At 37.7% G+C, this 27662-nt stretch overlaps 2 protein-coding genes across 5 annotated transcripts; one reads left to right on the plus strand and one right to left on the minus strand.

Moving 5' to 3' along the window:
- Positions 1 to 1972: 1972 nt before the first annotated feature.
- On the plus strand, positions 1973 to 20449 carry LOC131359427 (utrophin-like). Of its 4 annotated transcripts, none has more exons than XM_058399303.1 (16): positions 1973 to 2642; positions 5325 to 5455; positions 5743 to 5878; positions 6672 to 6792; positions 7435 to 7697; positions 9217 to 9295; positions 10335 to 10395; positions 10494 to 10555; positions 10722 to 10796; positions 11340 to 11541; positions 11775 to 11860; positions 12314 to 12471; positions 14164 to 14330; positions 14450 to 14561; positions 15155 to 15279; positions 17808 to 20449. In XM_058399303.1, the coding sequence occupies exons 1-16, from the start codon at positions 2499 to 2501 to the stop codon at positions 17980 to 17982; spliced, it is 2097 nt and encodes a 698-aa protein (XP_058255286.1). In that variant the 5' UTR covers positions 1973 to 2498; the 3' UTR covers positions 17983 to 20449. The 4 variants fall into 4 exon arrangements, with proteins under 4 accessions (XP_058255286.1, XP_058255285.1, XP_058255287.1 ...); XM_058399302.1 differs by having other exon boundaries at positions 1974 to 2642; positions 5722 to 5878; XM_058399304.1 differs by lacking the exons at positions 1973 to 2642; positions 5325 to 5455; positions 5743 to 5878 and having other exon boundaries at positions 7159 to 7697.
- A 26-nt stretch (positions 20450 to 20475) lies between these two features.
- Positions 20476 to 27492, minus strand: fbxo30a (F-box protein 30a). The gene is made up of 3 exons (XM_058399301.1): positions 27339 to 27492; positions 22632 to 24756; positions 20476 to 22517 (listed from the first exon to the last, which is right to left on the minus strand). The coding sequence occupies exons 2-3, from the start codon at positions 24699 to 24701 to the stop codon at positions 22314 to 22316; spliced, it is 2274 nt and encodes a 757-aa protein (XP_058255284.1). The 5' UTR covers positions 24702 to 24756; positions 27339 to 27492; the 3' UTR covers positions 20476 to 22313.
- Positions 27493 to 27662: the final 170 nt, after the last annotated feature.

The raw sequence follows: 27662 nt of genomic DNA on the forward strand, positions 1-27662 counted from the left end.
TCATTTTGCTGAAGGAGGTTATGAAAAATCATTTGCATTCACCCTGCCATGTAGCTGAATAAGAGGCCCAACTTCTGCTGCAGCAAACATCCCCCAAACACTTCCTCCTCCACCTTTCACTGATTTCTTTACACACTTTGGGTTCAGTCTTTCCCCAGTTTGATGCTTAACATAACCTTTCCCTTCAGACTCAAATAAATTATGCTCTCATTACTAAAGTGTCCAGTTCTCCTCTGTCCACCCAACATGCTGAAAGTGTCATGGTTTACACTGTAAAACAGGTAAAGCAGTTTCTTGAAGCTAAGAACATTAAAATAATGAACTGGCCATGCCAGAGTCCTGATCTAAACTCGATTGAAAATCTCTGGACAATCCTTGGCAGCAAAGTTATTGTTAAGAAACCCACTACATTTGCATAACTGTAGATGAAGAGTGGACCAAGATCATACTAAATCAGTGTGAGAAACTAGTGATGTCCTGCAGTCATAGATATGCTGAAGGCATTCAAAGCACTGTCCTCTATAGTTCCTATTCATTTTTTTAATTTTTTTTGTTGTAATCTTCTTTTGTGCTACATGTTTATTGTTCTCTAATCATTGTGATTTGCTGAACTTCCTGCCTTATACCCAGTGTTTCTGGGATAGGCTGTAGATTCTTGACTGGGCTTAAGCCTGTTAATAAGCGAGTGCGTTATGCAGATTTGTGCATTGAGCATCCATGCCATAAATGTACTACATAGCATTTTATAAAGTGGGAGGTGTGGTCTTGTGTAACAGGTTGTCTGTTGTTGATTTTGCAACCTCTGTTCCTCTTGAGAACTGATTAAAGGAACTAAAATGGCAGTAGTGTTCTAGTGTTCTCAGAATTTAGTGTTCTATGTCTTTTAATATTTGCTTTAACTCATCAGATAGTTACCAAGACCTTCACTAGCTGAATGTGGTATGATATGTTAAAAACAAATGATCATAAAACTAATTATCTGTACTTCCAGTCTCCCTACAGTTTGACACACTTTCATTTTAGCTCTGTCATTCTATTTTGAGTTAATTTGGTCATGTGGTTTGTCCTCCTTCTGTATGGATGTCTACAGAATTAATAGTCTGTGGAACACACACACGTTTTATGACCCTGGATGTCCAAGATTTTATATCAGCCAATACTGGGGGAACTCGGTGTGATGTGAGAAAGCACAGGGTCATCATTCATTTGCTCTCTGAGATAGATTCAAACACCACTCTTCCAAAACAGCCGAGATCGTGGACCTTACAAATTAAAATTATGTTAAAAAAAAAAGGTTTTAGATTTACACACCAAATGCATGTTGGCTTAAAGTAGCTCTGGCTATTGAATGAAACCAGCACTGTATGCTTCACTGAGCACCACTGAGTTAAATATTCAACAGGATATTAATTTTCACATTTTACGTCACATATGCCAGCTTTCTTGAACTTACATGCATTCCAGTCTTCAGATTTGTCTAGCAGGTCAGTTGCCTTATTTGTCTTTTGTCTTCACAGGCTGATTTATTTTTCTTGCTCTTACTTATTATGTGTGCATAAAATTATATGGTCTATTTGTATTCCTTTATGTCCAATATAATGCTTCATACATTTTATTTAGCTCTTAATACGAATATTTTCTGCCTCTTATGACCACTAGATGTCAGGCTTCGCTTTTAACAGAAATGCTCAGTATTCACTGCCTAATAATAAAGAAGGTACGATAAACCATGTGCTTGCATGCAGTACAGTCAATTAAGTACTCTTATAAATCATGTTAAGCACGGTATTTATAAGCTGTTACAGTACCATTAAATTATTATAATGATTGCTTCTACAGCAAGGCTGACTCTTAGGGAAATCATACTTTCAAATTCGGGTTGGTGTGAATCATGGTGTGCTTTTTGTATACTGGCCTTTGTGTATGTTAGTAATTTTTTATAAAAATAAAAATTATTTATTGTCAGAGACTTACATGCATTCTGGGAACTTTTAGGTAAATGCTTTATGCAAATATATGATTTAGCCTATGATAAAACCTAAACTATATAACTTTGGAGTGTGACTCTGTCTACTACATTACTATGTAAAGGGCAGGATGAGGACTGATCACATAAGACTGTATGTGTGGAGCAGCTCACTATGTGCTCTCTTCACCCCTCCCCTCTCTCTCTCTCTTTTTTTCCATATCCTCAAGCAGGGAGGATGCTTCTAAAGCTGCTGCTCTGAGAGAGTCTTTTTCAGGACATTCTCATAATTCTTGTGTATTCCATTAGTTGTAACCAATAAGTGTCCATGTCAGGAGACTGCTTTTGAGCTGGATTCCTCTGTCTTTTGCACTTGGGTTAAGCTCCTTCAAAGCAGCCTATTACATTCAGCTATGCCCTTCAGCTCCAGAGGAAGACTATTTAAAAGCATGGAAGTGGACTAGCACAGAGACTTAGGGAGTTAAATGCTCATTACACACTGTGAGAGAACAGGTGTCTGTTGTCCCAAAGGATGAAAATCTTGAGACGCTTCCGGAGGCAAAGCAGCTGGAGAATAATGGCTATGGTGAGATCCTCACTCCAGAAAGTGATGCTTCTTCTGCACAGAGTCCAAACTGTGACTTTCACATCACCAAGATATCAGAAACTGTGCAAGGTATAGTGACTGAATTATCTTTATCTCTGTTGACTTTATGTTTGGTAATGTATTGTAAGAGCTGAGAGATTAATTATGTATAAGGGAGGGTGATTGTAAATGCCGAGAAGATTTCAGATGTCCTTTAAAATCGTGTCTCTAAAAATGGCTGTTGGAATAATTATTTTCATGTCAGATTTGTAGGTGAGGCACTCGCCACTATAAATCTAAATCAATTCAAAAAGGTCTTAAAATGTTTCTTCTCTGTTCAATGCTTTGCACAGTTTTTCAATGAGTTTTTCTATCTTAATTTTTTTCGATAGCAGTTTTGAAGATCTCTAATAATCAGGTATATAATTAAGATATGCCATTTATCAACGTATTATTTATGCAGTACTATAGATTGCAGCACATTATTTATTTATTTATTTATTTATTCATTTATTTGATTGATTTTAAAGGATATTTAAAGTGATATTGAAGTCTGATATACTGTGACTTTTAGGAACAGTTAACAAAGTGCTGCTGTACTAAAACTCATTGTTTTATTTGCCGTTTATAGTAACAGAGCAGTTTACTCTAGCAGTTCACTCTGGATGTACTTACAGAATAAAGTGTTGTAATTTAAACTTTAGTGAGACAGAGAGAGGTACAATGGATCAAGCCCAAAAGAGGTTTTGTTTTTAACCCTAACACTAAGTCCATTAGTGTAAATCCTCATTAGTTTTCTCTGAGAGAAGGTCAGTTATTGAGCGGCTCTGATTCCTTCAGGAATGGAAGCAAGCCAGCTGGAAAAGTCATGCTATATATCTGAGTCCTAATTTCCTGCAGTGATTTTTTTTTTTTAATCTTTTGTCTGAACAGCTGAAAATGGTCTGAATAATTTATTTTAACACCATGTATTTTTAGGGAATCCATTATTAGCCCTTCTAAAAATGTGAGACATAAAGCAATGTGACGCTTCTGAACATGTATTTTGTTGAAATCTATAAACATGAGTTGTAGAAATGAGCATGGATTAGATCCTGTTCAGGCTGGACAGGTTGCAGTGCGTCTTAGATGTTTCGCTGGCTTTATATGTAATTACATGAAATGAATCCCATGCTTGGCTCTTACGGTCTATGATAGTGCATAACTGAGTAGCCTTGTTTGCCTTTGCAACAGACAAAAGCAATAAATGCCATATTTTGGTCATTTTGTAAATGTGAGCTCCATGTTTTTATTAGCTTCAGCAGTGTAAAATCCCCTCTGCAGTGTCACCATTAACACCAATTCTAAAACAATTAACATAAGTAAAGCAAAATACACCTTTTAATGTTGTGTGAATGCATAAATATTTTAAGAAGTATTTCTCAATGAGTGCATGCTGCTGCAAATTAAATTCCTTAAGCATAATTGTGTGTGTGATGAATTATTCCTCTAGCACCAATAAAACTAAAGTTAAATAAACTACTATCATTTTAAAATGATAAATTATCCCTTTCACTATCCACAATAGTGTGACATTAACATAACATTTTGTAAAGAATAACAAAATAAAATATATAATAATAATAAGGTAATATATTTTCTTGTGTTTTAATATTTGGTCCATCACTCTAACACAGACTGGGCTACTAATTAAAAAATAATAAAAATTTATCATTCATAACCACTTGTATACAAATATGTTAGACTTTTTGTTTTATTGAGCTAATAACTCAGAACTAAATATATCCTAAACTTATCTAACAGAAATTGTAAACAATTTTATTTTGGTATTGGTAATTGGTCAAATTTGTCAGAGAAATATGAGGTAGAGGGAGTATGAGGTCACACTGTGTTATGCATTTTAAAGTTATGTAAAATAGGTGCCAAAAGATATATCAGAAATGTATCAGTACCCGAAAAACAGATCATTATAATAGAGTAAAAAGAGAAAATATTATGTATTATAATAGACCAAAGAGAAAATATGTTGACAATATTATTATGGAGGGATAAAATGAGTTGGTTGTGATATGAGACTGTGATATGAAATTACACAAAGAAACTTTAGCCTGGACTGCCAATGAATGGAAAAGTGTTCTGGGTTAATTAATGAACTTAAATATATAGTGCATGTACAGTATGTGTAATATATTCATATATTACTTCAAATGTTCATTTAGTCTATATGTAAGTATATACCCAGAGATTTGGATTATTTTCACAGAAAAAGGCTTTCATAGCATTCGTTGTCTTATATAACCCTGTATAAACATTAAGAGTGAGAACATAAAAATCAGACACATAAAATAAGTCTGCTGAAATATTTGATACATTCAGTGTTTATTTGTTCAAAAGGAAAACTTTGGCAGAATATATTGTTGCTGTGAATGATGAGGTGCATTGCAAGAGGAATATTGCATTTTCAGTGCTTTTATTGCCACTGCACATCTCAATTCAATATTTCTAAGAGATTAATGACTGTTGCCTCACTTGGATAAACAACAGCTTTACTAATAAATTGAAGTAGGTGGATTTTTACTCACTTATTGCACCGTCAAAAGTGCAAGATGTTTTTGCTTTAAAACAAGAAAGAAAAATGTTTCTGTTTGAAATCTGTGTCTATCTTTTAAAACAGACTAGTGTATTTGAGCCGACTAAGTTCACATAATCAATTCTGTATCTATTATTCGATTGTAGTGTCTTTTTGTTCTTGTTTCTACAATCTCTTCCCAGGATACTCAGACAGAGATTGTCAACAACTGTGGTTTCTCCAGAAAGAGGACCAGGGACCAGTCACAGGGTTTCACAGGAATCAGCTCTGATGAAAATAATCACACATATGAAAATTTTGTCTTTTCTAACAGGTACTCTGCATGCAAGCAGCACAATTCATTGCATAAATATACTGTGTAAGATATCAATGCTGATAGAGAAAGTCATTTTGTTCTTGGTATAATAAATATTTTATTTCGATACCACTGGATGTATGTGATGTTTTATACCGATGCATTAATTACAAGTATACAAAAATGAAGCATTTTGATAGTTTGATACGGTCAAATTCTCACAGTTGATGTTAATATCTACAGTGTTACAGGTCTTTGCTATGTAAAGCAATATATTCTCACAGGGACTGTGTGGAACTTCACAGTGAGAGTGGAGCAGGCTTAATGACTCTACTGGAGGATCTCTGGTTCTGGGCAAAGCTGAAAGATGAAGAACTTACCAGTCATAGCACTACTGGAGATGATACTAATAATCTACTGGAGCAACAAGATTACTGTATGGTCAGTTACAGGAGAAGTTCATGAAAGAAGCTTGATCTTGATATAATTATAGTAGTATTTTTATTTAAAAAAAAAAGAAAAAAGATCTAAACCCCAGTTCTTCTTCAGTACATGCTGACTGATTATGTAATTGTGTTAGCTGATGTTTTGATGTCTTCAGATTCTAATGCATTTTAGATTTCCGTGTTAATATGATGTAACCTCTGACAACTGCACTATAGCCTTTGTTATATCATGTTCCACACAATAAGCCAACTCTAAAGTTCATGACCCATGGTGTTCCTTATTTCTTGCTTCCTTGTTTCTTATTTACTTTAAATATTGCTCAAGTATTGATATACTGACTGTTTCAGACATTCAGCCAATGAGCTGTCAAATGTTAAATTATTAAATATAATGAACCTGAAAGGTAAAAAAATAATCTCATCAGATTGTGATATTCTCAGACTTCTGGCTTTATCAGTAGATAACACACAGGAAATGATACACTTCTAATATAGACCATAAAATTTTCTCTGCTTGACTTCTCAAGGTGACCTTCAGCTGAACACGTAATGTTTTTTTTTTTCCATTTGGACTTCCTGATTCGAACTTAATATCAATTTTTCCCTCTTATTTTGGTTTACACCCTGACCAGAAAAGCTGCTTTATGAATTTATAAAGGAGTTCTATTTGTTTTGACCTTTTAAAAATGTCAAGGATGGCCTTGTGATTGAGGAAGATATTATATTGTACCTTTATCTGCTCACATGGGGCACTTCTTTTCTAACACAATGCAAAATATATCATTTAGGCTCTGCAGAGGCAGCTCAGCAATCGAAGGCAGGATTTTGAAAGCCCACCGAAGCAGCTGTGTCTGTTGCCTCTTCAGAATACGGATAATCTGAGTGAAAGCAACGTGAAAGAAGAAGCAGGTCAGAGTTCCCCATCACATGAGGGAGTCTTTTTTTCATGCTATCAGTAAAACACTCACTTAGACCAGTTCAGCAGTTGGGAAACATCCATAAAAGTTCTCAGATTGTTGCATAACCAGTGAAACATGTCTGACATTCTTATTACTTTGCAGTTTCTCATTTTGGCTCCATTTCTAAAGACCTCTTTTATTATAACTTGAGAGCATCACATTCACTTGATTTTGATTATGTTTATGGTTGAGTGCAGACAGTAAAACCCAGACACAGGATTTATGACATCTTCTAGATCTGTAGATTTATCTCATCTTGAATTTATGGCCATTTCTCCCTACAGTCTTAAATTTGCTTGTGAACATTTTGTGACAGAGTTGGGGACTTCAGATGATATTGTAAAGCTGAGATTTATGTGCTCCCATGTCAGATAGGTATAAATCCCTCAGTATAAAAAAAAGAAAGCTCAGATAAGTATGTTCTTTTTTTTTATTCATCCATTTTATTTATAAATTACAGTAAAAGATTATATACTGTATAATGTAGAGTTTCATTTAAGATTTTTTGCGTTTAGTAATAAGATTGTAGCTGGTAAAATGTGCACCTATTTTGCCTATTCTCTGAACTCTATATCTGTATTGATATATTCAGAGCCTGCTCTGAAGGAGGAGATGTGGCTGGCTCAAGCTGTGCTGGATGAGGCCAGGGATGTCCAGCATCACTGGGATCAGTTCTATTTTAACACAGCCAGCTGGCAGCAGCAGGTCAGCTGGGTACTGAGAAAACTGCAGGACCTCCAGGATGCCATGCATCAGCTTGACTTGGGCTTGGCAGAGATGGAGAATAAGTGGGAGGGATGTTGCTCAGATGGACATACACTGGACAGATATATGCTGGACGATGTTGAGGAGAGTGTGAGTGACTGTTTAGTTTGAGAATATGCTGTGAATGGCATAGAGCAGATCAGATGGTACATGTTGTTGTTGTTGATGTTTTGTTTTTTTTAAGCAGGATTGTAAGTTTAGCACCATTTTATTTGAGGGGCAGTAGAACTATACTTTGGTGCAAAAAATATCAGTAGCAGTTTGGTTTCCTTGCCATTCATCCGGCCCCAAAGTCACTGCTGCCAGATTATTGCTCTAAAACACAATTAAACATTTCATTACTTATTTTTATCACTCCAATCTACTCTACATGGCCAATTCTACATGGCCAAAAGTATGTGGCACACTTAGTTTGAAGCATAATTGTGAAGGAAGTCTGTTTGTGCTGTAGCATTATCAATTCCCTTTAGTGGAACTATGAGGCCCAAACCTGTTCTAGCATGTCAGTGTTCCTGCACACAAAGCCAGCTCCATAAAGACATGGTTTGGCAAGGCAAAGCCAGGTCTGCTCTGCCTACATCAGTGTCCAACCTCAATAATGGTCTTGTGGCTGACTGGTACAAATCCCCACAGGAATCTTCAAAAAATATAATGGGAAACCTTCTCAGTAGATGGTATTATAGCAGAAACATGACCAATTCCATGTGTCTTTGTAATAGGATATTGAACAAGCAGGTTCAAACAGGTTTGATGGACAGGAGCCCACATACTTTTGGCCATATATTGTGCTTAGATAAGTCCCTGGTAGGTCTAATATAAAATATAATGTCTAAATTCTACATGAACAATAGACAATATTTTGGCCACAAAATATTTAACAAATTTGGTGTGAACAGGGGCAAAATGGCCCCCAGTAATCCCTGTATGACCAGCTGATCTTATCACATTCATATTTCAGTATTGGCATAATGGAATTGATTGTTTTTAATCTTACATTAATAGCATCATGTCACATCTTGCTTTGTTTGCAGTTAGTGTCTTGCCTTCTGATGAATATGTGGCTGTCATAATCTGTTGTAGATCCTCAGAGCCATGATATCGACCTTTGCTATTGATCTGGACTTCTAAAGGACACTGATAATTAAATATTTACCTCCAGGTGTCCTCTTACACTGAAGCTTTCAGAAAAGAGAAACAATCTATCAGTCTGTGACCACAATGTCAAAGATGTTTAAATATTTTTACAAACATCTGCATGTCACTAAATGTTAAAGAAGAACTATTTCAGCCAAATTCAGCTACAATTAAAAAAGCTGTGAAATGTGTCAGAAAACACTGCCAAACAGTCTGCGTAAAAATATTCTTTAGCCATGTAAGACACTATAATGTGAGAACAGGTCATTCATCTTCAGAACATCAAGGCAGCACATATTTTAGATGAAATACCTTCAAAAGCAAGGCCAGTATGAAACTCTGTAAGAATTTGGCATTTTAGATTTGATAAGTGTAAGATTCCTCTCTCGGTTTCCTTTTGTTACAGAGGTTTTGTTGTTGTTGCAGAGTCAAAGCTTTAAAACTCTGGCATAGTTATGTCCCCTTATTTCCACAGGCACCAGTGATGAATCAGCACAGAAACTTCGTAGTTGCTCAAATTGATAACAGACTGTTGTCTCAAGACTTCTTATCTGGTAAAGTTTGTCAGAAAATACTGGCATTATTGTACTGTTGCATGATTTTATTGTTGCATGATTGTACTGTTGCATGATTATATTTTCTTTGCCCTTAAAAAAGAATTAATATTTTTTTATGTGCATTATAACATCATTTAATAGCTATATTAAAACACTGATCTAACTGTATGGATACCAAAACCAGCCATCATGCTGAGTAGACTTACATGCTTTTTATACAGTGAAGTTACATTAAATCTTTTTATCACTACACTGGAAATCAGGCATTTTCAATCAGTATAAACAAATTAATTGCCGCAAGTCTGATTTAAAATTAGTTAGGACACTGTTGGCTTTCAGTGGGAGATGTTTTTCGATAACCTTACCCTGAATGTTAGTGGTTGAAGATAACGCCTTCAAGTTTTAAAAGCACTGGGGGCATCTTAGAGAGCAGAAATGGGTTTGATATTTTTGGAACATTTCTATGAATATATTGCCCCTTGCAGGTTAGGGAGGAAAAAAACAGAAATACTTATGAAAAACTACAAATTCCTAAAGCCAAGAGTGTCTACTTCATACGACTCATTAACTTCCGCTCTGGAGTGTGACATGACAAAGAAATACAGTGCTGCACATGAGCACATTTTTTGGCCGCTGGTAAATTAATTAAAAAAGAACTTGATCTCAGGAGATATTTGTATAATTCGGAATAAGCGGTTTGTGGTGATTTCGTTGGATTTTGTTTGTTTGGATTTCATACAAATAAAGTTGCTAGAAAAATATATGAATGCTAACTCCACCCTTAACCCCTACATTAACCTTCAAAACTATTCATTTGACCTCTACTATCCATTAAAATCATTTCATGAAAAATGCTTGATACATGATCATTCAGTTGAATTTATTTGGATGTAATACACATACTTTCAATGGGTTTCATTTTTCGGGCAAATTTTCAATCTGTTGCATGGCTAATTTTGTACTTTCATCTTAACCATGGTACATGTATCCTATAAGTTAATAAAATGATACAAAGTGGTTCATGTCTCCTCAACAGTCTCTGTTCACTACCCATGGCAGAGGGCAGTGTTTCAGAACAGTGTTCCTTATTACATCAAGTGAGTTTTGAATTGATGTTGAACATATTTTCAGTTATAGGCAACATGTTTGATAAGTTGTTTTCTAATTAAATTTGTTAACAATTATGAACTTTCAGTCATGAAAAACAGACCACATCATGGGATCATCCAATGATGACTCAACTATTACAGTCAATGAGTGAGTCTTAAATCCAGTATCTGAGAATGCCATTAAATAATACTGATCTAAAAAATAAAAATACTTATTAATTTTATTTTTTAAATTCTATATCACCTTAAAATGGAATTGGGAAAGTCCACATGTGATGTGTGTGTGATTTTATGACAATACCTTTTTTCTGTAGCTGAGCTCCGGCATGTGCGATTTTCAGCGTACCGCACAGCTCTGAAGAGCCGCAGAGTCCAGAAAGCCTTGTGTTGTGAGTGTCTTCTCAGTTACCGCATCTACCTGCTTCAAATACAACCACTGAATGCCAAAACAAGAAAGGTGTTTAACACAGGCTGGTGATTAATGTGAAAGAAAAAGTGATTTTCAGCATGGCAGTCTTCCACAGGCCTTTTAGCTGAGTGTATTGAGGACCATTAGTGAGCACAGCCTTCGAGTGCCAAATCTCACAATATCCGTAAGACATTTGTAGCCAAAATGGAGCCACTGATAGCCTTAGTTCAGCACAAATTGTGCAGAAATGTGTTCTGCCAAGTGAGCTAGAAGGCAAATGTTAGATATTAATGAACCATACATTAGATTTTAGCTGGAAAGTATAATTGGTTGTAGATCTGATGAAATTAGTGTAATTTTTCCCAGACTTTTGAGTTTAAAATTTTTGTTGCATGCCAGGGGAAATGCTATGCTCTGCTGCTTTCTATTAAAATGCACTGAACACAATTCATTAAAAATGTGTCTCTTGTGGGGAGAGAGATGAGTGAAGATGAAGCAATAAATGAATATAAATCTTTTTTAGTGGACCGTTTGGAGTTGGCCATGGCTCACGGTGTCTTTGAACAACATCAGCTGACTCATAATGAGCACGTTTTGGAGGTTCCAGCCATCATTACCTGTCTACTGACAATATACACTGAAATTCAGCAGGTGTGTCCAGAGCTCATCAATATTCCGCTGTGTGTGGACCTGTGTCTTAACTGGCTTCTGAACGTTTATGACAGGTATGTATATTTCACTGTGACTATTATACTATCCACAAAATTCATAAAAAACAAAATTTATACCTATCATGACAATTCTTGTGTATGTTAATATACTGTATGATGACTCCTTACTGTCAGAAGGGATTATTTACCTATATTTGGCTCTGAAGAAGATGCTTTAAAAAGGGTCTGATCTCATTACCAGTAATGTAAGATTCAGTGAACATTAATTACTTTTATATCTTTTGTAGGGATCGAAGTGGGAAAATTCAAATACTGTCCATGAAAGTTGGGCTTCTTTCTCTTTCAAAAGGACACCTTGGAGAAAAGTATAAATGTAAGTATCTTGCATTTTTTAATCTCATAAAGACGGTGGGACTTCACCTTATTATAATCTTTAGTACCCAGTCTATCCTGGTCAGTGTTGTTGTGTGTCCATAAACTATCACAGGAATTCAGGGGATGAGATGGGAACACACTCTGGGTGGGATACCTGTTCATCATGGGGCACAATTCGCCCACACATTCACACACTCATTCATATCTAAGGACAATTTAGCACAGCCAGTCCCCTATCAGCAGGAGGTGGGAGGAAACCCACAAAGACAGAAGGAGAATCAGTAACCTGAGCTTAGAATCAAATTGGAAACCACAGAACTGTAAGAGAGCAATACAACCCAATGCACTACTACAATGTTTAACATTATTTTGACTTTCAAACTAATGCCTTCATATGGTCTATGATTCAGAAATATCAGTCTCAGTCCTAATTCATGGAACTTCTCCACAGATCTGTTTACTCAGGTGGCCAGCTCTGCAGGAGTGTGTAACCCAAAACAGCTGGCACTGCTGCTACACACCACTATCCAGATCCCCTACCAGCTGGGTGAAGCCGCTGCCTTCGGAGGAAGTAATGTGGAGCCAAGCGTTCACAGTTGCTTTCAGCATGTGAGTCTGAGACAACAAAGCTCCACATGAGAGTTTTGTCTTGATTGTATTGATAATTGATTTCTTTCATATCAATATCAGCTAACCCTGATGTTTGCACAACGACATTGTCACGTTACAATAGGTTAGGCCTGTTATATATTGTATTTTTGGGCATTTAGTATTTGAGTTCAAAATATGTATGAATCTAGTCACCTCTTTTAACTGCCATTGAACTTCCACATCTTCCATGCCATTAACACACTATAAATAATATCCCAATATATGAAATAGACACTCTTTATACCTTTTATCCTTTCAGACCTGTTCTAATTGGTGTATAAAAGTAGTAACAGGTCTGATGTCAAGAGGAAAGATTAGAATGACAAATAATACTCTATCTGGCAGCTCTAATAAAATGACACATTAACCGCCTGCTGATGAAGAAGTTCAGGAACATTACACTCTCTTGTCATAGAGGAATATGCCTCTAAAATGATAAATAGCTTTCTAGAGGATCTTTGATTATTTTTGTACCTCCATTTTCTTATAATGTAGTTTGGAGCGTGCACCTTCCCTGTTGCTGTGTTGGAGCTGAACGAATTATTTAGAGGTAACTCACACCTCCTCTGGTACCAGTGAAGAAGCTAATCTTGTTAACTAGATACTTATATATCCTTTTGGGACACGATTTCTGCATTTAATGGACCAAATGTTTTACTAAAGTGTCCTTAAATTTGAAAAGTGAAAACTTTTCCTGACATCCCAGTAGCATTTTCAGGTTCCAGGTTCTCACAGTTCCAGGGTCTCCAGTTCAATCAGTTCAACCCGAGTTCTCGCTGTAATTCTCTGGTGTCCTCCCACCTTCCAAAAACATGGTGGATTGGGTATGGTACATGTGCTAGGTGTAAATAAGTATTTGCATGGTGCACTGTGAAGGACTGGTGTCCCATCCAGAGTGTATTCCCACCGTGCACCCAATGTTCCTAGTATAGGTCAAGATCAACCGCTACCTTGACCAATAGAAGCCTTTATAAGAAGAAGAAGAAGCCTTTATTATCACCACACATACATTACAACACACTGGAATTCCTTTCTTTACATATCCCAGCTGAGGAAGTTGGGATCAGAGAGGAGCCTGGAGCAGAGAGGGTTAGGGGCCTTGCTTAATTGCCCAATATTGGCAGCTTGGCAGAGCTAGGTCTTGAACCCTGACCTTCCAATCAGCAACCCAGAGCCACTTATCCGCTTGAGCCACCATTCCCCTATATAAAGTGATAACTAAAGATAAATGAATAAAAAAAAATTCCCTCACATGGATTAAACAAGAGGGCAGCACGGTGGCTTAGTGGTTAGTGCTGTTGCCTCACAGCAAGAAGGTCCTGGGTTAGAAAAGGCATGTTGGCACGTTCTCCCCGTGCTTGTGTGGGTTTACTCCAGGTACTCTGGTTTCCTCCCACAGTCCATAAATATGTACATTAGTTTGACTGGTAGTTCTAAATTGCCCATGTGTGTGGTTGTCTATCTATATGTGGCCCTGTGATGGACTGGTGACCTGTCCAGGGTGTACCCCTGCCTTTTGCCCAATGTGTGCTGGGATAGGCTTCAGCAGATCCCCGTGACCCTAATTAGTAATAAAGCGGGTATAGAGGATGGATGGATGGATGGATGGATGGGTTAAACAAGTGATCAGTCTTTATTAATGTTCTTCAGGTGGGTGATAAGGACACAGTTGAGCTGGAGCAGTTTGTGGAGTGGATGCATCTGGAGCCTCAGTCCATGGTGTGGTTGCCGGTGCTGCACAGACTGGCTGCAGCCGAGACCGCCATGCACAAGGCCAAGTGTAACATCTGTAAAGAGTGCCCCATGGTGGGATTCAGGTAAACTCATCAAAGATCATTTGTGTACATCACTCTTTCATTTAGTTTAGTTTGTCTAATTATAGCAATTACTAAGAGCTATGAAAAACAGTGAATAAATGTATATGCTAATTTCTCAGGTATCGCAGTCTGAAGCATTTCAACTATGATGTGTGTCAAAGGTGTTTTTTCACTGGAAGAACTACTAGAAGTCACAAATTAACCTATCCTATGGTGGAATACTGCACTCCTGTGAGCATCATCTTCTCATGCTTTTACTCTACCCTTATGAAAGCACAGATTCAACAGAGAGCGCATGGCGTAATGCCATCACAATCTTGAATGTTTTTGTGTTCTGTTATATTTTGGAACAGTAGAGAAGATGATTTCAATGCTGTCCCTTAAGAAATTGTATGAAAGCTGAGTGACAGAATACAGCCATAGACCAACCATGAAGGACAAACTGATAACAATTATTATTTAAACCTGTGTGGGGGTGTTTATTTATAAATTCGAGGTAAAAGTGAAAAGAGTGAGAGAAGATTCTTGAGTGTACACATTCTGCATCTCCGTCTTTTATGCTGGTTTTCTCCCGGTGGCCCTTGCTGCAATGTGGAGGTTGTGCCTCAGGCTTTAGCTTTGTATTTCTGTCTGTTGATGCCCAAAGTGCTGAAGCCGAGTTTTGGAGGCATTGTTAGCTCTTATAATAGACTTTAAAAGTGTGAATGGAATAAATTGCGATATTTTTCAAGTAAATTCCTGTACATTTTTGTTATACTATGAATAAAGAGACAGATACACAAACAAGTCACAGATGTTTGTTTATGAGCTACATTCTGTTACAGACCACCTCTGGGGAAGATGTGCGTGATTTCACCAAAGTGCTGAAAAACAAGTTTCGCTCTAAGAAGTACTTCAGTAAACACCCACGCCTTGGATACCTGCCAGTCCAGACCATTGATCTAGACATGTAAGTGCAAAGGACATCGCTTAATTTTGCAAAGAGCATCACAGCCTATTATGCCATACATTACAGACACTGTCCTGTTATACAAACACATCACATATCTATAATAGCTCAGCTCTGTTCATCCATTCAGCTGTCTATGTAACTGAATTATTCACTGCACTGCATAACCATCGTAGTCTGTTAATTCCTGAATCCCTTTTTTTTGTGCAGGTGACATGATTAACTCTTTTTTCTCTTTTTTTTTTTTACCAGAGGTTAGGTTACTATTTTAGGTTACCCATGTTCAGCATTGATTTTTTTTTTTGTCATGTTGGTCATTGGTGGTTGACATACACTCATATGAAAGTAGACACTCTTTAAGAAGGGCTTTAAAAAATTTCTATACCTATTTTTTTTTTACATAGCCTACTACTACTTTCTACACAAGTCTTTATATTTTGGTGATATTAAACTCATTAAACCCGCCTGCTCTCTGAGATACCCCAAGTGCTTATTCATAAGCATCTATAATTTGAAGGCATTATCTTCAACCATTAAAACTCTGTCTCAGGTAAAAACAACTCACTCTGAAAGCCAACAGTGTCCTGACGAATTTCATATCAGACTTGCAGCAAGAAAATAATTTGTTTGTTTGTTATTGATAGTGTACTGGTAAAAAAAAATATATGCATATCTCCATATATGCTGCTCAGCAGGTGCAGTATGACGAGCCTGATCAGTGCACACCAGGATTTTTATAGAGACCATTTTTGTGTGGTGAAATCTGGAGGCAAATCAGAGGACTCATTATTCATCACATGCTTAATAGTCTGCGATAATGAAATACACCACCCGCTCTCTGCATCCCTGCACACTGGCCCAATTCTGCTCTCATCATCATGCATTTCTTTTACTGTCCATCTTTTTAACACCCCCCCCCTTTTTTTTTTTTATAAATAATTTTTATTTTAGGAGCCCTGGTTAGAAACACAATACCTGTCAGGAACCATGCAGCAGCCTTGTGATTGTTATTTGCCTGTCGAGTCACACAAATCTTTCTCATACTAACATACTGAATCTTGCCTAATGATGTTTTCCTCCACCACCGTCTCGGTTTTCCTGCATCTTAGTCTCTAGGCAGTATGATTATGGATCTACACCGATATCTACAGATATTCTTTTCCTCACATCATTGTGCTCATTAGTAGTTAATAAAAAAAAAAAAAAAAAACACATTATGAATCAGATGCTGGAGTGATATCAAATAGAGCATGTAAATGTATATCAATTTCTTCGTTGTGTTGAAATTGTGAGGAGTGAAATGTAATCACTGTCCAAGTGAAGCCTTAAGCCATACTCAGGGGCTGTAATCGGAGAAGAGAAGAAGTGACTAAAAGCTAAAACTTTCCAGGAGGTATTACTGTCTATATAAAGAAACACCATTTATGGTACTCATCTTTTCTATAATCCGACTGCATTCATCAATGAACCCAGCCAGTTCTCCTAGGGGCCACTTGTTTAAGGGCTAATAACTCAAAGGCGGAAGGCTAATCCGACGAGTCATGGCTCGACCCCATAGCCCCTATAATCCTGAAAAAGCTCTCCAAACTCTACCACCATGACCGTCTTGTCCGCACTGCAGTTCTCCCAGCTCTGGTTCAGCAACCTGTGTTAACAGCAAGTAAAGCGCGATAACTCAGGAACCATTTAATTCATCAGTGTGTTGAAATTTTGCTGCACTGAAATATAATCATTGTCCAATACTCAGAAAAGTGACAAACAGCATAACCTTCCAGGAGGCAGTACTATCTCTATAAAGAAACACCCTTTATAGGTTCATTGTTTTTTACAGTTAATTAAAAAGTGTTAAGTGTTAATAAAAAAAAGTGTATAACACCTTGACCTTTTTTTCTTCAAAAATTCAACCAAATTTAGTATTTGGTACATAATTGGTTTAACTGAGCGTAAAGAAACAGTGACTGTTGTTGACACACTGTGCGTACCAAATGATTTGTTAGCAGAAAGACTGTGACTCCTTGCTTGTTGATTCTGCACATGGTTAAATAATAAGCCATTCTGGTGCTCAGTGGCACTGCCGAGTGCAAACTGAATCACTGATGCATCAGTGACACATGATGAAATCTCCACACTTTCTCTGTACAACATCTCAGAGAGTACGAACCCGAATGATAGTAGATTCAAACAATCCTCTGTTTTATTATACCGGACTATAAAGAACAATTAAATCATCTTTTACTCATAAGCTACAACTGTAACCTAATCCAGGATCATTAAATGGCAGTTTGTGTGAACATGCTTATCCCTTAAGGAGTGTAATTAGCTTTCATAGCTTCCAGGCAGGAAGAGAAAGAGCGTCTTTGCTGGTATTAGCTAATGACTGTGTGCATTACTAAAATGTACTTTAATTTGTCTTGGACTTTTGGAAATGCATTGAAGCCTGAAGCTATCATTTTGTTTAATTTCTCTTGAAACAATCGTAACTCATAACCTAACTGCTGTCACTGGATCTTTCTGTTTTGTGTCTACAGGAATGAAGAATACACACACAGCCAAATGTCCATGCAGTCCCCTCAGAGGACATGTTGTGTGCAGCGTGTGCAGGACAGCAGACATGTGAGATCAGGCACACACCAGACAGATGACCTTTCAGGAAGAAGTGAAAAGCAAGTACCCTGTCACTGCATTTGTCTGACTACACAATAGTGTTGTAAATACTATTTACAGCATTAGGATAGATCTGGCCACAGATTTGTCCTCCTGTGTGGTTATGAAGCAAAGATACACATCAGATCCTTCTGAAGTCAGATAGAACTACATCGTTTCTTTTTCTATTTTAGATTCTGTGACATTGTTTTGTGTTAAGCCTGCCTCTTTATGAACATGAAGTAATGAGAGTCATTATGATGTTACACATCTCATCAAATGTATATAATATTCCAAAACGTTTTTTTCTTTCAGTAATGCATTTTGTATTTGTTTATTTCATTTGTTGTAGTAACGCAGATTTCAGTGTTAGTGACTAAGACGTTACGCTGACTGTGAGCCACAATAAAAACAGTGTGTCTTTTAAACCCTATTCTACAGCTTAGCGAGAATTTGGATCATTCAACAATTGCATATTCACCGTTATCATCACATCGTCAATACAGCATCAGAGATAAAAGGATTTTAAATAGATATAATGGAAAATTAAATAGAAAAAAAGGCTTCAAGAGGAAAGATCACGGTACTCAAACCTCAAATATTGCAAGATGTTTCGTTTTGTTTGCTTTTAAGATTCCGCTTACTAAAGAGCATGTTTGTGTTGGATACAACAACAGAACACAATCAATCTTTTCAGATTCATCTGCATATTGGACTTGTTTATGAATGCCATGCAGTTCAAAAGTTACCACTGCATACAATTATGCTGCTTTTTGATTAAAGGGAGAAGTTCTTATTTTAATTTCACCATAATTACATTTTGTCACTGAACTCATTTAACATTAATGAGACATATTCTTCTGTGATTTGTTTGTGAGTCTATTTATAATTATACCCGCTAGAGTGATTGCTTAATTTTGTTTCCCCTCCGCCTGCTGACACTCTGTCATTATACTTTAAAATAAAAGATCATTCATTTTTCTATCAGTTATTATAGCGAGTAAGCCTGTCTCGGTCCTCTACAGCCACCATCTCTGACATCAAGTGGAAAAATGTAAAATGAAAAAGATTTGATTATCTAAACTCAACCTTTCTGTGCCTGAATGTGCTGCGTCAACCGGAAATTTTATTGACACGCATTTTATTTATACCATTAATTATAAAATTATATTAATTCTATAAAATGTATATACAATATTACATTTAGAGAAAATCATATTCGTACATTTCTCCTGTTATCACTTGGCTGAGGATAGCTGTCAAAAAGGCAGTGCCACAGTCCACATTTATTAACTCACTCACTCAGCATAATCATGTGGAGGACATGTTATTTGATTATACTGACCAAGAAAGCCGGTGGCTTTTCAGTGTGTCATGAAGGGAAAAAAAATGACTTATCATAAGCAGTGGAATGACTCATCACTATCCATGTGCTTGTTTAAAAGAAATCCAATTGGAAATTATATATTCTGTGTCTGAAAGCCAAGCAAGCCCTCAGGCACTTGATGCTCCACAAACAAATGTTCCAGAGTCACCTGAGCAGATGAAATTGCCAGGGCTCAAATCACGTATTTGATCAGTTTGACCACCGGATTAATCAGTCTATTGATGACTCACACACTAAATATTGTATTTTGCCCCAGCACTGTCAAATATATTTAAGTTTTGAAGCTATATCCATCAGCATGCCCTTTTCAGACAGCAGCTGGCTTATTACAGCTGGGTAATGTCATTCAGAGTAAGAGACCCTGACCTTTTCTCTATTTATTCTTAAAATCAAATCCCATTTCTGAAGAACTTACAGTCGAGCATTTGTATTCAGAAATGGAGAGCCCCATGCTCAAAGTTCATGCCTTATCAATTAAGACATGATTTAATTATGTAACCTGTTATTAATATAAGCACACTGGCTCGCTGCTCTTTCACAATCTGCCCAATACAGCTTTGTGTTTATGAAGCAAACCCTTTCTGTTTATTGTAGAGGTCAAACAGCAGATTGAAAGGCCACAGCCCTGCATACGGTGCTGATTTCTCAACGTCGTCACTGCTGATTTAACTCCTGAAGGCCTTGTTAACTACATCACATAACTACATAACACTACTGCCACCTAGTGGTGAGAAATAAACACTGCGTCTATATTTCCCTTATAAAGAAACTTAACTTCATAATTTCATTAACACCTTTTATGTTGAGGAAATAAACCTCCTTCAATTAGTCAATTTTTTTGCACATTGCCAATCAAAAGTTTTCACACTCTATATTAACAATTTCCATTAGACTTTAAATACTGGGCTTGTTTTAAAAGGCTCTAAAATAATAGGTATTAAGTGAATTGAGGAATGTTTTATACTTTTTTTTTTTTTTAAATTTAATGTAGGCCTAAGGCTTTATAGCTCTAAGCACTGTAGCTCACAACATAAGAAATATTTTTTTTTTAAAAATTAAATAAATATTAAAACAGTTTTTCATTTTAAATCAACGTGCAATCAACACCAACAGGCTTTATATTCATTTTATTATGTATTTAATAAGTGTATTCCAAAAATGGCATCATATGTCTTTTATGATCCACAAAAATAAAAACTGCTTAAGGGTAGACAATAGTTTGATATTTCCAGCAATAAGCTTCACATGCATAAGGAGTCAGAAACAATCATATGATCTCCAAAGTGCATCCAATTTGCTGTTTATCACATCAGTGGGAAATATGACGCTATAAAATCTCACTTGCTCTTACCAAAAACATTCAGTACTCAAAATTGAAGCCAGAACTGCTAGCCCATGCAAATCTATTGGCAACCAATTGTTTTGAGCTGTTTTAATACACAACTGTGTGCTAACACCATGCTACATGTCGATGCACACACTTCAATTTTATAATAGCCTGTAAGCAGAGACATCAAACAAAATGGTTCAACGTTTTAATTCCTCAGTAGTGCTCAATAAAAATATTCCTCAGGCTCACCAAATCAAAAACTGATCTATAAAAACATTCTGTCTACCAAAATATAACACAGTTGTCTTATTTGTGCTCTTTATTTAATACTGACACCCCAAGAACCATAAAATACTCCTTGCCTTATACACTGAACATTAAATATGCAAGTACAGCTATGACTCCACACTGTGTTTCTTTCCTCTTTCTGTTCATTCTAATTCCTCCTTTCAGCTCTAGAACCCTGAGAAACATTAGAAAAAATTGGAAATGTGTTGTTCATGTGTCATGCTTAGTGATTTGTCTAACAGATGACCTTTTTGCTAACTGAATAGCAGACGTTTTGCTGTAGACCTGTCCGGCAGGCTTCCATTACGGCTCAAAAAAAAAAAAAAAAGGAGAGAGGTAAAGCTGCCCATCAAAATCCAAAAGCACAGACGTATGCTCAGCGGACACTTTAATAGGAACACCTGTACAGTCCTAAAATTATTCAATCAGCCAACTGTGTTGCAGCAGCACAATGCATAAAGTCATGCAGACAGAGGTTGAGATTCAGTTCATGTTCACATCAAACATCAGAATTGAGGAAAAACATGGCATGGTTGTAGATGCCATGAATATGCATTTTAATTTTTCAGATCTACATTTTTTCTTTGCACAACAGTTTCTATCGCTTTAACAAAATGGTGCAAAAAGACCCCAGACAAACAAAAACAAACATTTTCAGTGGTCCAGGTTTGGTCCATGATTTTATGCATTGCGCTTCTGCTACCTGATTTGGTTACTGGATAATTGCATGAGAATGTACTGAGAGGACTGTGGGTGTATATACTGTACCACTTTATGCAAAATGTTAGTGTACATTTATATCTACAGCGAATAATCAGTGATAACTTCACTTCCAGGACAAAACATAACATGCCTTAGTGACGTTCCATTAGATTTTAAAAAGTAAACTTCTTGTTCTAGTGTTTTTTTTTTAGAAAAGTGCTACATATTGTATACCTAAAAACCAAAAAAACTGTTTAACTGTTCTGTTAAACGGTCTGTAGTTACAAAACTGCTGAAGACATATGGTAATTGAACATTATTACATTCCTAAATAAATTATTGTTGATCATTATTCGTCTTTACAATGTTTTTGTGTCCTAATGGGACATACCTGTAGGCATTAATGCATTAAAATAGACCTTAAAATATGTTTTGTCCATCTGTACAAGTGAATATAAAATAATAAACCCAGCATGTTTTGTTAGAAAATGAGTGTAAATAAGTATATATTTACATTAAGGTTCTGCTTAATTTAATTCCTATGATAGTACACAGTAAAAAACAAAAAAAAACAACAAAAAAAAAATTCAACCCCAGTATTGTTAAATGAAAACATCACACTCATCTGTCACACTGAAAAAGCCATTACGGCAGAAGATTTCTTTTCTTTTTTTTAAGCTCAGCCTATAAGACTGGCCTGAGCATGGAGCACACTGAGCGACCTTCTTTAGTCAGTTCTCTGGTGTGACTCATGCATGGCAGGGGGACGGCTTCCTCTCGACGGGCCACGGTGTTGAACTTGCACTTCTTTAGGTGATCAGCCATACTGGAAATGTTGGCAAATTTCCACTCCTTCACTGTTCCAAAGGCTGTGCTAAATCTCCATACCTAAGAGTCACATGCAGAGAGAAAACCCTTTATTAAGATCTTGTGGAACACAAGACTATACAAATAACCCTTCTTAGAAATTTTAGTTATGCTAACATAAAACACATAACTTGCCTTGTCATGAATCTGCCACGAGAAAGAGCCATCTGCACGTCTTGTCTTCGCCCAAAGCAAGACCACCATACCGCGCGATTTAAGCAGACTAGCACAAACGTCCCTCATGGTACGAGACACTCGGGAGAGCTGGCACAGACTAAAACCATCCAAAAAGCTTGCAATATGCTGGAGTAGCTCAAAGGGTAAGCTGCTGAGGTTGTTACAGTGGGAGCGATTGCGGTACTGGACTTTACCCGAACGTTCAGCTAAGCCGGACTGCACACCAAACGAGCCCAGGTGGCGATCGTGAATAATTCTAGAACCCTGCACAGAGGGGCAGAACCTTCTCTGGGAGTAGGTGCAGCCATAGAATGCCAAAGGGCACCTGTGCTCCATCCAGCCATTGAGCCCAGCATGGATGTCCCCATGGACATTTTTAAAATGGGAGGAGAACTCGTCCCTGCGAAACAGTTGCCCACACACAAACGTGAACATAGAGCGCTGCTTGGTCTGGTAACGAGCAACACACTCTAGCACCAGGTCCAGCCTGAGTGTGTGGAATGGACTGGGGTTGGACAGCTGAGGGCTGGCATGATCACAGGCAGATGCTGAGGCAATATCACCCACCATGGTGCTGGTGGCCAGTATAGCAGAGGGAAAGGAAAAAGTCTGCGTGCCAAAGTCAATCCGATATCCATCCACAAAACGGCTGTCCGAGATGCCTCTACCTCCTGGTGAGTCACCGAGGCAGAAGAGCAAAGCAGCAGTGATCAAGTCGATACCGTGTAGGCCAATAGGATCGTCCGCAACCTCGAGGTCAGAAGTGTCCACTGCCTTATCTTCCATCTTAGCCCGGAACAAATATGGACTGGACAGAAGAGTCTTCCGTCCGTTACATGTAAACACGCTCATACCTCTAAGCACTTGAAGGTTCTGCAACTTGCGCTCCAGCCATCGGTCTTCGATTTCAACAGGAAGCTGGTGTAAAACATTGTTCTGCACTAAATCAGGCAGAGGTATGGGTGGAGGTAGTGGAAACTGTGGTGAATGGGCCATTTCTGGTTGCCGTGCTACAATGGGCATGGAATGATAAGGCATATTTGGCCTAACATCTGCAAAGTTGGTGAAATTTACCACAGGTCTCTCCACATGCATTTCAAGTCTGACATGATTTGGATTCTCCTCATAATTTAAAAATCCATGTCTATCAACATTCACATTCCCATTTATTTCCTCTTCTTCATCGGAAGGCTCATCAAATGCACTTTGTTCCCTCCACTCACTTTCATCTTCATCAAAATCTACTGGAAAAGCACAGTCTACTCCACCTACAGCTCCCAGCTCACACTCCGAATCTGTGTCACTTTCCCTCATAAGCTCAATTTTATCTTCTTTTGAACAATGATCCCCGTTTATACCACTGTGACAAGCCCCATTGTTATCTACATTCTTACCACTGAGGTTTTCCATGATCAAGTCGATACCTTTGTTTGCACTGCTGAGAAGGTCCAAAGCTGCTGCTAAATTTCTGCTGGTTTCCACTGACGCCTTGTAAAGTTCATTGTATGTCTCTCCATCCATTTCAATTAGTCCATTTTTCAAGTCTGCTTCTTCAGTGCTAGCGTTCAGTCTTTCGTTTTCCTCATTTTGTTCATCCACTGTTTTTGCCACAGTGGTGGTCACTTTGAGAGACTCAAGTAACATGCGCTGATCTTGTAGAGCCAACGCCATATCCAGTTGTTCTACATCGTAAACTTCCTTACTCAAGTTTTCATAGGATTTACGATCAGCATAGCTAACCGGCCATCGGTTCCATTCCATGGTGCAGCAAACAACACTAGCTGGACATGTTCCCAGGTGCTGGGCCATTTTCATTCTGGCAATAGTGAAGGGGCATCCAAAACCACTATTTAGGCAAGGCACCCTTTCATATGGACATAGTAAACGATGCTCGTTTGCTTTACATGAGTGGAAAACTGCCCCACACACAAGGGGACAGCCCATGAGGTCACACGAAACGCCAATCTCTAGTCTTACCATGCATCTTCGGTTAACACAATTCTGGCAATGACTGTGTAGCTCCTCCATTGCATATATTAACTGTAGCAAGATGTTTTCAGTATGGCTTTGCCTCAGGATCTACCTGTAAAGATGAGATAAAAAGAACAAGAGAATTAAAACAGGTCACGAGGTGACTTAATTCACGTTTAAAGCGCCTCCTGATCCATAAGATGGATGGATAGCTGTAATTCCTCTTGTGTGCAGCAGCCTATGTTTACTGAAGCTCTGTGTAATGCCATTTCACAACAGCAACACCTCTTAGGTTGCACAGTCACGTTGCCTCTTGCACAGTGGAAACATGACCTTTTATTTCCGAGCAGTGTTATAGAAGGGCAGCTTTCAATGAAAAACACTCACCTCCCAGTATGTGAGGCTGTATAGCAGTGCTTTTCCACCAGACAGTGTGGCTCATTACCCATAAGCTGATAACCCACTGGCTACCTTTAACACCCAGGGACCATGCAAGTGAAACTGGGACATAGTTTAGAGCATTGTGTGACCATAGAGAATTGTCTTTACTCTTCCTGAATAATGTCTCTGGTTGTAATCATACATTTAAATAAATCAAGGTTTAAATAATTTAAGCATTTCAGTAATGAATGAGTATTGACAATTATTAATTAACTGACCAATTAATTGATTTTCAAATTGATTATTTAACTTAATTTATTAGCATTCTTATCACCGTATATTTTAATCTTATGCTCCAAGTAAAATCCACCATCCAAACAGTTTTATATCCATTTAATTTGAGGAGCCGGGCGCTCTACCCATTTCCCTTCCGTGACAATAGTAACAAGACATTCACACAAAAAAGTAAAACAAACAAACAAACAAGTAAAACCATGACTAACTGTGTCTGCAAGATAACTGGTATCGTGTTAAAGCAACAGTTACAATTTACACTTACACTATCAAGCATTTTATAATTTTGTGATACATCATGTGAGACAATCTTGGAGAATTGCAAAACGTCTGGTTATTCTGACTGGAATGTTGTTTACTGGACCAAAAAGGCTGGTTGTAGCTTTGTCTAACATTAGCTCTTATACACTGTATTGCCAAAAGTTTTGGGACACCCCTCGAAATCAATGAATTCAGGTGTTGTTTTTCAGTGGTTGGGCTTGGCCCCTTAGTTCCAATAAAAGAAACTCTTAATGCTTCAGCATACCAAGACATTTTGGACAATTTCATGCTCCCAACTTTGTGGGAACAGTTTGGGGATGACCCCTTCCTGTTCCAACATGACCACACACCAGTGCACAAAGCACGGTCCATAAAGACATGGATAAGCGGGTTTGGTGTGGAAGAACTTGACTGGACTGCACAGAGTCCTGACCTCAACCTTATAGAACACCTTTGGGATGAATTAGAGCGGAGGCAGGCCTTCTTGTCCAACATCGGTGCCTGACCTCACAAACGCGCTTCTACAGGAATGGTCAGAAAATTCCCATAAACACACTCCTAAAGCTTGTGTAAAGCCTTCTCAGAAGAACTGAAGCTGTTATATCTGCAAAGGGCGAACCAACTCCATATTAAGTTCATGTGCGTGTAAAAGCATATGTCCCAAAACTTTTGGCAATATAGTGTACATCAGCACATCACTATATAATATTGAACAAAAAAACACTGTGATTCATTATTCCCCACTCAGAGGTGGATTTCAACATTTTCCCCAGTCAGGCTTCATACAAAACTATTCCTTTGAAAGAATCCTTTACCAATTTTCTCTGTGATTCATTCATTTAATACACATTTTTTGGTCCTGATCATAATCAAGTATAAACTTGTGTATAATTTCCTGGATGCAGTCCTTAGTGCCTCCTCTATTAAAACTTCGATATCTTCCCGTCTTATGTTTTATTCCAGTCTGAAGCTGATCTCTGTCGAGGTATTCAGACAGCTTTGTGCTGGTTATGTATTTATTCCACATCTTGGCTCTCAACACAACACGTGACTGAAGCAGTGGATAAACATTACGAAACGTACACCTCCAATACGCCGGTTCAGGGGCTGTATTTATTTCCACAGCAAATAAACAAGTTTACTTAACTTATACCATTTCACATGTACCAACAGGTCCAAAATGTCAGCGGTTTGGCTATGAACCCTGAGCGAGTTATCATCTGACATGTTCCACAGTAAAAGTGAGCACTACACAGTCAGCATGAGAGTTAAATCACAGACTGACTAAGCAAATTATCGAGCTAGCCAGCTAATATCTATCTGCATTATACTGCAATAAACAGCAGCGATCTGGAAAGTCAGCTACCTCTTCAATTCTATATGATTAACAGTTAACACGATACAGTGTCTCCGGTATTATTAATAACGACAGAGGTTATTATCCAGACAGACAGCAACCAGAGCTAGTCATGCTAACTAATTTTAGCACAGAAGAGTGCTTATATAAAGCCCTTGTGGCATTTAATAAGCACGACAGCTAGTCAGTATGGCAGAGTAGCGACGCTTATAGTCAATAGAAAGGTATTTAGCTATAACTTTGATAGTAATGTTCGGTAATAGCATGGTTTGAGGGAGATCTTAGCCGGGTCTTGCTATTAGCTAGCAGCCTGGCCATTCCCTGAATGGCTACGATGTGGCTAACAGCGCTTAGCTAACAAGTTAGACAAAATGAGTTAGCGTTAAAGTAACATTACTTACCGCGACAGTGTGGCAGGCGTACTTTGAATGAAGTATGACTATGTAGTTCAACCTCTATTATAGCTACATAAACGAAAACTTATTATTTGCACAGTTTACTACTTTTATCTGTCCCTTCTCCTGTTTATTTACACTGACCGGTTGATTCTTTAGAACTACTGAATATGCATGAGTGGGCGCGGATTTGCGCCGCTGGTGCCCCGCCCACCGTCGAAGCTCCGCCTCAGTAAAGCAACGAGAGGTGTTTAATGAGGCAATACACCTGCTGTAGAAGATCAACCAAGTGACACAAGCATTAAGGATAAACCTTAAAATAGACTGAAA

The sequence above is a fragment of the Hemibagrus wyckioides genome, linkage group LG09 (assembly GCF_019097595.1).
Source record: "Hemibagrus wyckioides isolate EC202008001 linkage group LG09, SWU_Hwy_1.0, whole genome shotgun sequence".
In the NCBI taxonomy this organism is placed as follows: Eukaryota; Metazoa; Chordata; class Actinopteri; order Siluriformes; family Bagridae; genus Hemibagrus; species Hemibagrus wyckioides.

Excerpts from the sequence above, each read along its gene's own strand:
- LOC131359427 (XM_058399302.1), top strand. The coding sequence starts at position 2,499 with ATGAAAATCTTGAGACGCTTCCGGAGGCAAAGCAGCTGGAGAATAATG. Across the intron at positions 6,793-7,434 it reads CAACGTGAAAGAAGAAGCAG|AGCCTGCTCTGAAGGAGGAG; the intron begins GTCAGAGTTCCC and ends TGATATATTCAG. Across the intron at positions 10,556-10,721 it reads TCAACTATTACAGTCAATGA|CTGAGCTCCGGCATGTGCGA; the intron begins GTGAGTCTTAAA and ends TTTTTTCTGTAG.
- fbxo30a (XM_058399301.1), bottom strand. The coding sequence starts at position 24,701 with ATGGAGGAGCTACACAGTCATTGCCAGAATTGTGTTAACCGAAGATGC. Across the intron at positions 22,518-22,631 it reads CGTGGCAGATTCATGACAAG|GTATGGAGATTTAGCACAGC; the intron begins GCAAGTTATGTG and ends TGTGACTCTTAG.